This window comes from Mesoplodon densirostris, chromosome 17 (genome assembly GCF_025265405.1).
Source record: "Mesoplodon densirostris isolate mMesDen1 chromosome 17, mMesDen1 primary haplotype, whole genome shotgun sequence".
Lineage (NCBI taxonomy): Eukaryota > Metazoa > Chordata > Mammalia > Artiodactyla > Ziphiidae > Mesoplodon > Mesoplodon densirostris.
In genome coordinates this window covers 50,686,377-50,703,149 of record NC_082677.1, presented here as the reverse complement: position 1 = coordinate 50,703,149, position 16,773 = coordinate 50,686,377, and the positions used below count along the sequence as shown (strand labels likewise).

The following is a 16,773-nucleotide window of genomic DNA, read 5'->3' as shown; positions in this document are numbered from 1 at the left end:
GAACTGAGTAAGAATAAATAAGTGATAATTAACAGAAGTGTAGTGACACAGCACTAGGCACTATGGATTCCAGAATTCTGAGGGACAATATTTTCATTTTTATTTCTGCCCTAACTTTTCACATCTTTAGAGTTAACTCCAGTTTTCATAAATCTCCCTTCTCCAGTCCTGAATAGCAGATTTCAAGTAAGGTTCTTTTACATGGAATCAGTGTAGGGACTCTGACTCACAAAATTAATATTGATAAGGATGAAAAATAACATAAAAGTCCTCATATTTATGTGGGATGAGATTTAATACTCCTTTTATATAACATCCAAGCCATCAATAAGTGATAAATATGCTAATTAAGCAGCATTCCATAGCTACACTTAAACCTCACATTTAAAATACTAGCTGTGGGCCTGGGAGATCAGGAGGCAGGCAGGAGGGGCCCTCCAGGAGGAGCGGGAGAGGAGTGGAGGTTGATTGCCATGTCCACTCAGTCCTGGGGAGCCTGCTGAGCTCCTAGGCCATCCCCTGCCCTCCAAAGCCCCCTCCAGGCTGTGTGGGTCTTTGGGGGCATAGGATGGAGGCTGGGGAGATCAAGAGAGGCAGGAGGGAGGGGCCCTCTGAGGCTGGAGGAGGAGGTGAGGAGAGGAGGGTGTTTGCCCCGCTTACTCAAGCCCAGGAAGCCTGCTGGGCTCCCAGGTGAGGTCCCCTGCCATCTGAGACCAGGGGTGGGGGGCACATCTGGGCCCCTTCTGTTCCTTGAGCCTAAGCCTCACCCACCATAGCCCCCAGGGCCTTTTCCAGCCCTGTGGGTCCTGAGCATTGGCCCTGCCCACCAACCAAACCTTGCCCTTGCTTAGGCCCTGCCCTCCACAGCCAAGGCCCTTTTTTTTTTCTTTTCCCTCCTCCTCTTTTTTACTATTGTGGTACTGATGTACCTTTCAGTTGTTGATTCATCTATATTTTTATTTTATATTCTTCCTAACGTATCTGTTAGTTTCCTAGGCTAATGTTATTTTTTACTTTGTTTCTTTTTTTTTTTTTTGCTGCCCCAGGTGGCTTGTGGGGTCTTGGTTCACAAGCCCAGGGCCAAAGCTCCTGCAGTGGGAGCTCTGAGTCCAAACCACTGGACTAACAGAGAAAGATGCTAGGGAATATTCATTGGAGTGAGGTCTCACGGAGTTCCGCATCTCAGCACCAAAACCCAGCTCTACCCAATAGCCTACAAACTCCAGTGCTGGAAGCCTCAGGCTAAACAACCAGTAAGATAGGAATACAATCCCACTCAAAAAAAAAAAAGAGATGGTAAAAAAATATGCCACCGATGAAAGAACAAGGTATAAACCTACATGACCAAATAAATGAAGAGGAAATAAGCAATCTACCTGAAAAAGAATTCAGAGTAATGATATTAAAGATGATCCAGAATCTCAGAAATAGAATGGAGGCATGGATTGAGAAAATACAAGAAATGTTTAACAAAGATCTAGATAACTAAAGAACAAACAAACAGAGATGAACAACACAATAACTGCAATGAAAAATATACTAGAAGGAATCAATAACAGAATAACTGAGGCAGAAGAATAAATAAGTGAGCTGGAAGACAAAATGGTGGAAATAACTGCTGAGGAGCAGAATACAAATATAAAAGAATGAAAAGAATTGAAGACAATCTCAGAGACCTCTGGGACAACACTAAATGCACCAACATTCAAATTATAGGGGTTCCAGAAAAAGAAGAGAAAAAGAAAGGGTCTGAGAAAATATTTGAAGAGATTATAGTTGAAAACTTCCCTAACATGGGAAAGGAAATAGTCACCCAAGTCCAGGAAGCACAGAGAGTCCCAGACAGGATAAACCCTAGGAAAAACACACCAAGACACATATTAATCAAACTAACAAAAATTAAATTCAAAGAAAAAATATTAAAAGCAGCAAGGGAAAAGCAACAAATAACATACAATGATTCCCCATAAAGTTATCAGCTGATTTTTTAGCAGAAACTCTGCAGGCCAGAAGGGAGTGGCAGGATATACTTAAAGTGATGAAAGAGAAAAACCTACAACCAAGATTACTCTACCCAGCAAGGATCACATTCAGATTCGATGGAGAAATCAAAAGCTTTTCCGACAAGCAAAAGCTAAGAATTTGGCACCACCAGACAAGCTTTACAACAAATGCTAAAGGAACTTCTCTAGGTGGGAAACACAGCAGAAGAAAAAGACCCACAAAAACAAACTCAAAACAATTAAGAAAATGGTAATAGGAACATACATATTGATAATAACCTTGAATGTAAATGGATTAAATGCCCCAACCAAAGGAGAGAGACTGGCTGAATGGATACAAAAACAAGACCCATATATATGCTGTCTACAATAGACCCACTTCAGACCTAGGGACACATACAGACTGAAAGTGAGGGGATGGAAAAAGATATTCCATGCAAATGGAAATCAAAAGAAAACTGGGGCAGCAATACTCGTATCAGATAAAATAGACTTTAAAATAAAGACTGTTACTAGAGACAAAGAAGGACACTACATAATGATCAAGGGATCAATCCAAGAAGAAGACATAACAATTATAAATGTTTATGAACACAAAATAGGAGCACCTGAATACATAAGGCAAATTCTAACAACCATGAAAGGAGAAATTGACACTAACACAAAAATAGTAGGGGACTTTAACACTCCACTTATGCCAATGGACAGATCATCCAAACAGAAAATAAAGAAGGAAACACAAGCTTTAAATGACACAATAGACCAGATAGATCTAATTGATATTTATAGAACAGTTCACCCAGAAGTGGCAGATTACACTTTCTCTCAATTGCTCATGGAAGATTCTCCAGGATAGATCACATCTTGGGTCACAAATCAAGCCTTAGAAAATTTAAGAAAATTGAAATCGTATCAAGCATTTTTTCTGACCACAATGCTTTGAGATTGGAAATAAATTACGGGAAAAAAAACTGTAAAAAACACAAATGCATGGAGGCTAAACACTGTGTTACTAAATAACCAAGAGATCACTGAAGAAATCAAAGAAGAAATAAAATAATACATAGAAACAAATGACAGCAAAAACACAATGACCCCAAACCTATGGGACACAGCAAAAGCAGTTCTAAGAGGGAAGTTTATAGCAATACAATCTCACCTCAAGAAACAAGAAAAAACTCAGATAAACAATGTAAGCCTACACTTAAAAGAGAAAGAAGGGGCTTCCCTGGTGGCGCAGTGGTTGAGAGTCCGCCTGCCGATGCAGGGGACACAGGTTCGTGCCCCGGTCCGGGAAGATCCCACATGCCGCGGAGCAGCTGGGCCCGTGAGCCATGGCCGCTGAGCCTGCACATCCGGAGCCTGTGCTCTGCAAGGGGAGAGGCCACAACAGTGAGAGGCCCATGTACCGCAAAAAAAAAAAAAAAAAAAAAAGAGAAAGAAGAACAAAGAAAACCCAAAGTCAGTACAAGGAAAGAAATCATAAAGATCAGAGCAGAAATAAATGAAATAGAAATGAAGAAAACAATAGCAAAGATCAATAAAACTAAAAGCTGGTTCTTTGAGAAGATAAAGAAAATTGATAAAACCTTAGCCAGACTCATCAAGAAAAAAAGGGAGAAAATTCAAATCAACAGAATTAGAAATGAAAAAGAAGTATCAACTGACACTGCAGAAATACAAAGGATCATGAGAGAGTACTACAAACAACTATATGCTGATAAAATGGACAACCTGGAAGAAATGGACAAATTCTTGGAAAGGTACAATTTTCCAAGACTGAACCAGGAAGAATTAGAAAATATAAACAGACTTATCACAAGTAATGAAATTGAAACCATAATTAAAAATCTTACAACAAACAAAAGTTCAGGACCAGATGGCTTCACAGGTGAATTCTATCAAACATTTAGAGAAGCGCTAACACCCATCCTTCTCAAACTCTTCCAAAAAATTGCAGAGGGAGAAACACTCCCAAATTCATTCTACGAAGCCACAATCACCCTGATACCCAAACCAGAAAAAGATATCACAAAAAAAGGAAAATTATACACCAATATCACTGATGAACATAGATGCAAAAATCCTGAACAAAATACTAGCAAACATAATCCAATAGCACATTAAAAGGATCATACACCATGATCAAGTGGGATTTATCCCAGGGATGCAAGGATTCTTCAGTATACGCAAATCAATCAATGTGATACACCACATTAACAAATTAAGGAATAAAATCCATATGATCATCTCAATAGATGCAGAAAAAGCTTTTGACAAAATTCAACACCCATTTATGATAAAAACTCTCCAGAAAATGGGTATAGAGGGAACTTACCTAAACATAATAAAGGCCATATATGACAAAGCCACAGCAAGCATCATACTCAATGGTGAAAAACTGAAAGCATTTCCATAATATCAGGAAAAAGACAAGGATGTCCATTCTCGCCACTCTTACTCAACATAGTTTTGGAAGTCCTAGCCACAGCAATCAGAGAAGAAAAAGAAATAAAAGGAATACAAATTGGAAAAGAAGAAGTAAAACTGTCACTGTTTGTCGATGGTATGATACTATATGTAGAAAATCCTAAAGATGCCACCAGAAAACTACTAGAACTAATCAATGAATTTGGTAAGGTTGCAGGATACAAAATTAATGCACAGACATCTCAGGCATTCCTATATACCAACAACAAAAAATCAGAAAGAGAATTTAAGGAAACACTCCCATTTACCATTGCAACAAAAAGAATAAAATACCTAGGAATAAACCTGCCTAAGGAGACAAAAGACCTGTATGCAGAAAACTCAAAGACACTGATGAAAGAAATTAAAGATGATACAAACAGATGGAGAGATATATCATGTTCTTAGATTGGAAGAATCAACAATGAGAAAATGACTATACTATCCAAAGCAATCTACAGATTCAGTGCAATCCCTATCAAATGACCAATGGCATTCTTCACAGAACTAGAACTAAAATTTTCACAATTTGTATGGAAACACAAAAGACCTTGAATAGCCAAAGCAATCTTGAGAAAGAAAAACAGAGTTGGAGGAATCAGGGTCCCCGACTTCAAACTATACCACAAACCTACAGTAATCAAGACAATATGGTACTGGCACAAAAACCGAAATATAGATCAATGGAACAGGATAAAAGCCCAGAGATAAACCCACGCACATATGGTCACCTACTTTACGACAAAGGAGGCATGAACATACGATGGAGAAAAGACAGCCTCTTCAATAGTGGTGTTGGGAAAACAGGACAGTTACATGTAAAAGAATGAAATTAGAACACTACCTAACACCATACACAAAAATAAACTCCAAATGGATTAAAGACTTAAATGTAAGACCAGACACTATAAAACTCTTAGAGGAAAACATAGGAAAAACACTCTTTGACATAAACCACAGCAAGATCTTTTTTGACCCACCTCCTAGAGTAATGGAAATAAAAACAAAAATAAACAAATGGGACTTAACTAAACTTAAAAGCTTTTGCACAGCAAAGGAAACCATAAATAAGACAAAAAGACAACCCACAGAATGGGAGAAAAGATTTGCAAATGAAACGACAGAGGATTAATCTCTAAAATATACAAACAGCTCATGGATCTCATTATCAAAAACCGAAACAATCCAGTTAAAAAATGGGCAGAAGACCTAAATAGACATTTCAACAGGAAGACATACAGATGGCCAAGAGGCATATGAAACGATGCTCAACATCACTAATTATTAGAGAAATGCAAATAAAAAGTACAATGAGGTATCACCTCTACCTGTCAGAATGGCCATTATCAAAAAATCTAGAAACAGTAAAGGCTAGAGAGGGTGCGGTGGAAAGGGAACTCTTCTGCACTGTTGGTGGGAATGTAAATTGATACAACCACTATGGAAAGCAGTATGGAGGTTCCTTAGAAAACTAAAAATAAAACTACCATATGACCCAGCAATCCCACTACTAGGCATATACCTTGAGAAAACCATAATTCAAAAAGAGTCATGTGGGCCTCCCTGGTGGCGCAAGTGGTTGAGAGTCCGCCTGCCGATGCAGGGGATACGGGTTCGTGCCCCGGTCTGGGAGGATCCCATATGCCGTGGAGCGGCTGGGCCCGTGGGCCATGGCCGCTGAGCCTGCGCGTCCGGAGCCTGCGCGTCCGGAGCCTGTGCTCCGCAACGGGGGAGGCCACAACAGTGAGAGGCCCGCATACCGCAAAAAAAAAAAAAAAAAGAGTCATGTGCCACAGTATTCATTGCAGCACTATTTACAATAGCCAAGACATGGAAGCAACCTAAGTGTCCATCAACAGATGAATGGGTAAAGAAGATGTGGCACATATATACATTGGAATATTACTCAACCATAAAAAGAAACAAAATTGAGTTATTTGTAGTGAGGTGGGTGGACCTAGAGTCTGTCATACAGAGTGAAGTAAGTCAGAAAGAGAAAAACAAATACTGTATGCTAACACATGTATATGGAATCTAAAAAAAAAAATTGGTATTGATGAACCTAGTTGCAGGGCAGGAATAAAGAGGTAGACATAGAGAATGGACTTGAGGACATGGGGTGGGAGGGTGAAGCTGGGGTGAAGTGAGAGTAGCATCGACATATATACACTACCGGATGTAAAATAGTTGGGTGGTGAGAAGCAGCAGCATAGCACAGGGCGGTCGGCTCGGTGCTTTGTGACCACCTAGAGGGGTGGGATAGGGAGGGTGGGAGGGAGGCTCAAGAGGGAGGGGATATGGGGACATGTGTATGCATATGGCTGACTCGCTTTGTTGTGCAACAGAAACTAACACGGTATTGTGAAGCAATTGTACTCCAATAAAGATCTGTTAAAAAAAAAACAAAATAAAATACCAGCTGCACCTCTTTGAAAATGTAGAAATTAGTTAAATTATTTTTTAATGTGAGTTATAGTAGAAAATATGCCTATTAATATATGTAAACAGTACAGGATTTCAGAAGTAGCTCAGAAGTATCAAAATCATTTGATTCTGCAGTCTGAATGAGGTAAAATTCAAAACTGACTTCTTCAACATAACTACTAGAACTGGGTGAGGAGACCTCCCAGATCGCGTCTTTCAAATCTAGAAATAGAGACAGCAGGCTTTGCATTCACCTAACCTGTGATGGTCCTTCCCTATTGCTAGAGTCACCTTCTTGACCTCAGGGGTTACCATACTATCTTAAGAGCCTGAGCATTAAATGATCCTCCCCTTAACATTTTAAAATACAATAGTACTTTACTAAATACTTGGGGATAATGGAATAAAAATTAAGTGGATTATCATGATCTTCCATAATCCAGTTTCGCAGGAATGCCAAACAGGGACGGTTGGCAATGGCAAACAGTGAGAGATCACCAGGAAATGTGAATTTGGGGGAATTAGAATTCTGTCCCAGGAAGTGATTCTCCCTCCAAAGCTAACCTTGGATGAACTGAGTGACATTTTTTAAGGAAGCTGGTGTTTTTCATTATGACTTGAGAGTAAAATCACATTACCATGGCTAACGTGGCCTTGCACACAGTAGCTTCTCCAAAAATACTTGTGGCATTAAATTAATTTAAATTCTCTTTTTTCTCCTTCTCTGGTAGAAATCTATGCTACCTTACCCAGCTCTGAGAAAAGACCTGAAAGGGACCCCAAGGGAAAGATATTAGACCCTGAACCTTTATGGCAGTCAGCTTCGGCCACATCTAGGTACAGAGTGTGCACAATAACCTCTTAGAAAAAGTTCAGAAGAGACGGTGATGGACATTTCACCTCCATTTGCGTCAATCACCTAGAACCTGCCTATTTCAACCCTGAATTGCACATATTTCTTCCCTTTTTTTCACACAGCTCCCAACCAGGGCTTTGTTTCCTTATTTTGGGACATTTCCTTAGGGGTTGAATTTTGCCCTCCCACCAAATTTCTATGTTGAAGTCCTAACGCCAGAAAAAATCGAGTTCAAATGAGGTCATTAGGGTGGGCCCTAATCCAATATGATTGGTATCTTTATAAGAAGAGGAAATTTAGGCTCAGATACACACACAGATGGATAACAATGTGAAGACAGAGGGTAAAGACAGCCCTCTACCAGCCAAGGAGAGAGGCCTGGAATAGATCCTTCCCTCTGGACCTTCAGAAGGAGCCAACCCTACTGACATACTGATCTTGGATTTCTAGCTTCCAGACGGTGAGAAAATTAATTTCTCTTTTAAGCCACCCAGGCTGTGGTTCTTGTTATGGCAGCCCTAGCAACCAAATACACATTTGCTTCTGCCCTCATGACATGATTATGTTTAGTATCTCAGCCTGTTGCTGGATGCCCTCACTTGTTCTGGTACTTTCCACTCCTGGCTGCTGCAGATACTGCATCTTTGATCTGCCTATACCACCCCACCTCCTCACCCCCAGTACTCAAGTCTTTTGGACCCTAGCTATCGTGAGGGAGAGCGGAAATGGATTTAGATCTAAGCAGGGAGGAGAAACCAGAATCCTGCAAATCCAACCACAGTAGGTAGATAACTCAAAATTGGAACGTATGCTTGCCTTTAAAGAAGCACACTCCCAAAGGGATATAATTGTGAATCATTGAGTAAACCATGTTATTAGGGGTTTCATAGAATTTTTGCTGTTTCTACTAAACAGTGCCACATATCAAGTTTGGTAGAGTGGATTATAAGATTTTATTCTGAATATTTTATACTAATATTTAAAGCAAAATTAAAAGTTCCAGATCATGAAAAGTACAAAATGTGGATTTGCTCTGGTTGTTCACCCTGATTGATGTCATCAGCTATATTTGGAGATCCAATAAAAGAAGTTCAGATTGCCCATAAACTTCCCAAGTTGAAGAATGTTAAAATAAATTTTCATTCTTTAATTAAGACTACATCTATCTTATCGTGTCTTTTACACTGTAGTAGAAGATGAAGAGCTGTGAGTCAAAGTGTGAAAAACAGATTTTTATAGAAGCCCAGCCAAATGCTGCAGGGTCAAACAAAGGCTTGATTCCAAACCTTTTCTGTGGCAGTTCAGTGGAAGACCTTATAATTTTGTGATTTTATGAGCAGTTGGAATTAACTTCAAGAAAAACCAGCAGTTCTCTGTGGATACAGAGAGGAATGCTAAAAAGAAATCTTGTTAACCATAGCAACTGAAAATGCTTTTCTTTACATAGACTACACAATGTTTGGGAGAAGATATGAGTTATCTGTTATGTAGAGTCATAGCACACATTTTGAATATAAGCATTTATCAATGTTATAATCATGTAAATTATTTTCTACTGCCCCATTAAGGAATATAATACTCCCTTACAGAGCAGATTAAAGAAACAAAAATAGAGATTCTGGGGACCAAGGCTTATTATGTCTCTTATAACACAACTTTTCCTAGGATATGCTCTACATGAGAGAGAGTTATCAGCTCACTCTCAACTGCTCTTCCTCTCTTATGAAGGTGTGGGAGGTATTTATCAAATGCTGCAATATGTTTCTCTCTCCCCAGCTCACTTACATCGTTTTTGCAGAGTATCAAACACATTTGCAAAATTAAAAACCTCCACATAGAATATTTACTATGGTACTTCTTTTATGCCAAGAACTAAAACTAAGGCTTTAAGCTTTAGTTCAAAGGAATATTTCTCTCTCTGAAGGAAGTGTAGAACACAGTGAGATAACTGCTATAATTCTTCAACTCTATTGAATTTGCAAAATGGTCCCAGCTTTACATATTTTTATAATTTGTTTCAGTGAGGGAGTCTTAAAGATTTTATATTAAAGAAATTAACAGGTCCATAGAGAAAATGATCAATTTAGGTATTTTAAATATAAAATGTGACCAAGAATTTCAGTGGCTCTAATTCACCATGGTTCATTGAGATTACATTTCAAAATAGAGTCTTTGGCTTAAGCAAGGAGACCAGTCGTAGGGTATCAGATCCCTCCAGTCTAGTTTCACTCATGGGGCTCAGAGTGTTAGAGTTATAAGGCAATGGGCTTTGTCTAGTTGGATGATCACAGGTCTTGATTAGTTTTGAAATTTAGCTTTGTAACTCAGAGAATATTTATTAAGCACCTAATACATGCCAAGCATTGTGCCATGAATTGTAGGTAAAGACATGAACAAGACAGATCCAATCTTTGCCCTTAAATAATCCAATAGTTGATGAGAGATTATTAAATAATAATTCCAAGAGACAAATATCATAGGACAGAAGAACAGAGAGCTTGAGAACATCCAGAAGGACCTGATGCAGAAGTGACGGGTCAGGTTGGGCTTCCCAGAGCCTGAGTAAAAGACACCTAAGCTGACACCTAAAGGATAAGTAGCAGTTATCCATGCAGCAGCGATGACATAGGAGCGAGGCGTGTTCATGTCAGGGGGTGTGTGGGTGGGCTTCGCTTGTGGGTGGAGCATAGGGAATGGGGCTGGGGAGGCCTGTGGAGGCAACTTCATGGTGAGCTTTGGAAACCAGGTTAAGGGGTACACTGTTGTCCAGTGGCAATGTGAAGCCACTGGAGGATTTCATCAGAGGAAGGACAGGATCAGATTTGTGTTTTTAGAAGATCACTCTACAGTGTGGCAGACAGACTGAAGGGCAGAAGGTACCAGAGACAGCAGAGGGACCAGTGAGGAGACTTAACAGTAAGCTGGGCTATAGTAGCAGTTGGGATGATGAAATGTCTCGGTTCCTGAGATAACTAGCAGAAGCATCCAGAGTGACCTACTGATTATGGGGAATTAAGCAATGGAAAGGGTCAAGGTTACCTCCCACCTCCAGCTTTCTGTCTTGAGCAGAAGTATGAGAAATACGTGATAGGAAGATAGGGAGGAAACCTACTCTTATTGGGATATAACAAGGTATGTCTTAGCAAATAGGAAGCCCTTATAAAGATGGACGTATAATACTACAAATAGTTCAGAATATTTTTTCTGCTTCAGATGAAGGTTGCCTTTTCTAACTGTAAAGACCTGTATCACTAGATGTTTTTCAATCTTTTATGTGGGAGCAGCAGTTTATAGGCTACCGATAATTGAATATCCCCCTTTAATGTTAGTTCATGAAAATGTGAATGTCATTGCTAAAATTCACAGTTTCTCCCTGAATAAATGAAAATTCTGTACACATCTGCGTTTTTTCAAGTTGTTGTGTTCCTAGAAAGAGCACAGGGACACCTGGTTACATTTTGATCCATGACTGAAATTTATTCCACCCCTAACTGTGAATTAAATATACAGCTGCTGGAAATGTCAGCAGAGTCACATAAAAGGAACTCTGATTCACTGCTGTTATACTATTAAATAATCAGCGCTCCTGTCACATGGAATTGCATGTAAAAGTGCCTTGTGGCTGTTATTCCTGCTGGGAGTCATGTTAAAATGCCCCCTCTCTTTAGCCATTAAAATCAAGTGGGCCACATAAATACATTGCAGATACAGGTGACTGAACATATCAAATGAAGTCACTTTTTTCAAATAGGCAGCTTAGTCTTTCCTGTTTGTTCTGCAGTAATTCTTGAATATACTGGCTGATTATCATCAAATCTAGTGTAACTACTAAAGAATAGTCAGACATCACTTAGGTTAGATTTGTGGATCAAGCTGCCATCTGATATACAGAACAAACTAGTGGTTACCAGTGGGGAGAGGCAAGGGGGAGAGGGGCAACATAGGGGTAGGTAATTGAGAGGTACAAACCATTAGGTATAAAATAAGCTACAAGGATATATTCTATGATATGGAGAATATGGCAAATAGTTTATAATAACTATAAGTGGAGTATAACCTTTAAAATTGTGAATCACTATATCATATACCTGAATTTGTATCATATTATACATCCACTATACCTCAATAAAAAGTTTAAAAATAAATCCTTAAAATAAGGTTGCCATCTGAAAACAACTGATGGTCAATATTTTTAAATTTCTTTTTTATAGTAATCCTATCTGTAAAAGGAAAATGTCCTCTTCTTATAGATACTTTGTTAGGAGTTGCTGAAATACAAATTACTTTTTATGAAATTAGCCTCTTCTAATAAACAAAAGGCAAAACTCTTATGAGAAAGTTACCATTATCTGTCAACATAGTGCATTTGCAGAAGGAGGAAGGGAAGGAGGCAAAAGTCAGAAGAAGGGGAAAGGGAGGGAGGGAGTGGAGGAAGGCGGGAACAGGAGCGGAGTGGCGTGGGGGAGAGAGAGAGACAGAGGGCGCTACAGTTTATGGAAACAGCCACTAAGGGAGAAGTTGGCTACAGTAGCCACTGTTAGTTATTCCATACGTACTTGTTAAACCTAACCACTTCCAACACGGGTTGGGAACCTCCTAAAACTGTTACTAATAAAAATAAAAATCTGCCCCTACCAGTACCACTCTGAAGAAATGGTTCTACTTATCAAAAATATGTCCAGGGCTTCCCTGGTGGCGCAGTGGTTGAGAGTCCGCCTGCCGATGCAGGGGACACGGGTTCGTGCCCCGGTCCGGGAAAATCCCACGTGCTGCGGAGTGGCTGGGCCCGTGAGCCATGGCCGCTGAGCCTGCACGTCCGGAGCCTGTGCTCCGCAATGGGAGAGGCCACAACAGTGAGAGGCCCGCGTACCGCAAAAAAAAAAAAAAAAAAAAAAGATATGTCCATACGCTTACCAGTGGCAGGGTCGGCACCAAAAGTCCGCTATTATTTCAGTTATTAGAAAATATAAGACAAATCTTCCTCTCCTCTCTGTCATTTCCACAATAATTCTCTAGAAAAAAAGTGTATCTAATTGTCCTTTAACTGCAGGGGTGGGAGGGGAATTAGAAAGGAAGGGACTGTTGGGAGAATAAAGGACAGAAAGAAGGGGTAAATCTGAGGATTTTTTGCTCCCGATCTTTTGTTCTTCTTCCTGTAGTGACATCAGAAGGACTTGGGTTTAGATCCAGGATGTGTTTTCTTTCTTGAGAAGTTTATTTTATGTCTTTGAACTATAGTTTCTTCTTCTATAAAATAGCATGCATGAATATATTTCTCATGGGGTTGGTTTTTGTGAGGATTAAATGTATATAAATTGCCAGGCACACCAGAGGTGTTCAATAAATACTGCTCTCTAATTAGCAATTGCTCTTCAATTGCCTTGGTACCTTCCTACCTCAGACACCCCAAAACCTTGTGAAAAAAACACACAAACAGAAAAGGCAAATTAAAACACTAGGAGTGACATATATACACTCCCATGTGTAAAACAGATAGCTAGTGGGAGCATGCTATAAAGCACAGGAAGCTCAGCTCGGTCCTCTGTGACAACCTACATGGGTGGGATGGGGGGGGAGGGGTGAGAGGGAGGTCCAAGAGGGAAGGAATATAGGTATACATATAGCTGACTTACTTCATTGTACAGCAGAAACTAACACAACATTGTAAAGCAATTATATTCCAAAAAAAAAAAAAAAAGAACCACTAATGTAGAAAACAAAAAGACATAAGATTTAGGCTGATGAGCATGTCACACAATCCTCTTTCTCCCCGTGGCTTCAAAGCACTTTTCCATATGTTAATTTGCTTTCTTCATCCCAGAATATTGAGACTTTAATTCCCAGCTATATATTTATTATGGCAAAATTTCAGGTCAGCAGAGCAATCTGGGCTTCTCATACAACGCACTCTGGTGCATTATCAATCAGCTCTTTTGGTGAAAGATATGACATAAAGATAGTGAATTATAAGATATTTACAAAACTCAAAATGGAAGTTCAAGGTTAAAATCTGCTGGAATATTTTGTGAGCCCACATGAGCTGTGGATCTGTAATTTTGAAGACTGAGCATCCTTTCCAATGCTCCAATGCTCTGTAGGCATCTGTGTAAACCACCGATTTGGTCCAGCTTGTCCAAAATATGTTCTCCTCTTATTTAATTTCACTCATTTTTCATATCAGTCCTGATACTCTATCTCCTATAGGCAACAAACCCTAACTTGTCTTCGTGAAAATTAGAAATACAAAACTGAGTCCAAAAGAGTGCAACTGATTCCAGAAGAGTGTAGCATGTTCTCGGTTGACAGGAAACACACGGGTTATAAATGTGTGCTCATTTGAACACTCAAGAAAAACGAAAACCGTCTTTTAAAAAAAGAGAAGAAAGAAAGCAAGAAAGCGAACAAGAAAGGAAAATCCTAACCTAGAACCTTGGGAACATGTCAAGATAGTTAGGCAAAGTCATTCACCGCTTAGTATTTCTGAGAGGTAAAGGTTTCACTTTAATAAGATTGTCCAAAGCTTGACTATTCAAAAGAGAAAAAAATAAACTCCAATTAGTGATAGGTTGTTTTGTTTGTGCTAGGTCTATAAAGTAATATAATAAATCTACTCCACTCAGGGGCAACAGACATGAGAACGTGAAATGACTATTTTTATTTGATTACCTTTGATTGCTTCTGATTACTTCAGGATTCACTCTGATGAGGTTGTTGAGATCCTGGTTTCTTTAAAAAGAAAAATAAAAAGCGAGCAGGTTAATTATAAATAAATTCTTTTGGTAAGATCATTAAGGTTATAAATGTGCTTGAAATAATTGTAAAACAAAACATTCTTCCTACCCAAAGCACAAAAATTAATACAGTTCTATTACCTTTGGTTGTTGGAGACAGTTTCAGGATTCACTTTGATGAGCTTATCAAGATCTTGATTTCTTCAAATGGAAAAAAAATTAAAGTGGCTTTTGTTAGAGATAATACAGGTTTAAGTTGGCTGGAATTGGAAGAAGGGATTAGCTAGTTTATCATTTAGTATAAGACATATTGGTTTGGCATAGAACCCCCTTGAAATAAATTTTCAAACCAATCCAGGGAGGACTAATTATGTTGGATCAGGGGAAGAATTACTCTGACTTCACACGCTTATTGTCAGAGCCCATCTACAAGGGCATGCTAACTCAGAGTTCACAGCAAACATCTCATGATTGACCACTTTTACTCTGGAATGTTTTAACAGTATGAAGATACAAACTGATTCTAAGGTCCTTGATATTTTAAAAATCATATTCACCAGCTAAATATACCATTTAAAAAAAAATAAGAAACTCCCAAACTAGGATTATACTTAACATAAGTCTTGGCAAAGAGAGTTCCAGTAGTCCATTAAAATTGTGACTTTTCTTTCCTCTACCATGACTTAAAAAGCTGAAATCATGGTAAATTAGGGACATAATCTGATAACTGTCCACTTCCTAGTTGAAACCCTATCAGTTTCTTTCCCCGGTCAGAGAACAGTATTTCCTCCCACCTGGTTTGCTATCACTCATTGCCTCTGTATAATACTTTGCTTCTAAGGGCTGGAAAGTAGTGATTTTTCAACGTGTTCCTCTAAACCGCTTTATAATATTTATTCAAAGAAGAGCCCACAATAGCAAGAAATCTTGGGATTGATAACACCTGTTTTCAGTAAATTTTAGCAGCTACCTGCCTGTACCTCCTTCCCCCCAAAAGTCCTTTTCCCTTATATAAAAATAAAGTATGGTTTACTCTTCAAAAAGACTGATACAAGGCTAGGAACTGAAGGAGAGCCACTTAGAGGTTAGTCATCAAAGTCTGAGAAAAAGGTCTGCATTTCTTTCCCCAACCCCTAAGCCTTTCCATAGAATTTGCTTCCCAGCTCATGGTTTCACTGAGTTTGATCTCTTCATCCTTGTTCTCAGATCTCCATGGTAGACAGAAAGCCCCTAAATGAATGTTTACTGTTTTGAATTATCTTCAGTAGTAATATTCTCAGTTAAAGATAATCAACTTGTATCTACAAACACTATCAAAGAAATGATAAACATATGAGAACTATCCAAAATAAAATTTTCTTGTATAAATTGATTACAAAAACCTGTTATAAAGTTAAATTGTGCCTGAAAGACGATCTTTAAAATGAGGATAATTTCATACATTAAAAGAATAAAAAGTACAAAAAATAAAACTTTGTAGAGGAAATATGTCAAAAGCCACAACCTTTTAATACATAAAATCAATCACAATATTTTAGTGTAACTACATATAATATTCACCAACCAGCATAATTAAGAGCAAGCTGCATAAAAAAATGCAAACACAAACATGAGAACTCCCGTTTTTACTGTTCTGCTCAGTACAGAAAACTTGGTTCATTCCAAATCTTAGAACTGTGTTATTCAAACTACTACATCACAGAGCTCATTAAAAAATACAATTTACATCACAGCCCAATACTTTCTGTTTTCACTCAGACAGACACACACACACACATAATAAAACATAAATTTCACAAAATAAGACACCCACTACGTAAGAACTCTCATGTTTTCTACTCTATTTCACTCTAGTTAACTGGGAAAAAATGCTGACTGCCGCTCACTAAATTAATTACAAGACCATTTAATGGGATGTGACCCACAATTTGAGAAACACTAGCTTAGAAAACATATATATAAACACGTGCTATGTTTTACCACTTCTCTTAAAAAGACGACACCTTGTGTCAATAAAGCAAGGATCTCAGTATTAGTCCTGAATTGCCTTGACTGATAGCATCATGCAACTTAATGAATTGAAAACTTATAGACACTTTTTTCAGACCCTGGATCCTACAAACACAGGAATCTTATATCTAAATTTTATCCAGGAAAACTGTAACATTTTCCCTACTCAAGTTACTGCTTTCATTTATTTTGCTTTAAGGATATAGGGATACATTGAAATATTTAGCTATTATTATTTTCATGTAGTTCAAAAGTTGTAAAGTGTTTTGCGGTCATTGGC

General features: G+C 38.6%; 1 protein-coding gene across 7 annotated transcripts in view; it reads right to left on the bottom strand.

Annotated features, from left to right (window-relative positions):
• Positions 1 to 16,773, bottom strand: part of SCEL (sciellin) — a 136,255-nt gene that overhangs the window by 19,097 nt on the left and 100,385 nt on the right. For all 7 annotated transcript variants that reach the window (XM_060079861.1, XM_060079862.1, XM_060079860.1 and 4 more), the window contains 2 exons: positions 14,625 to 14,684; positions 14,419 to 14,478 (listed from right to left, as the gene is read on the bottom strand). In XM_060079861.1, the coding sequence (XP_059935844.1) occupies positions 14,419 to 14,478; positions 14,625 to 14,684 (120 nt within the window). The remainder of the gene's footprint in view (positions 1 to 14,418; positions 14,479 to 14,624; positions 14,685 to 16,773) is intronic.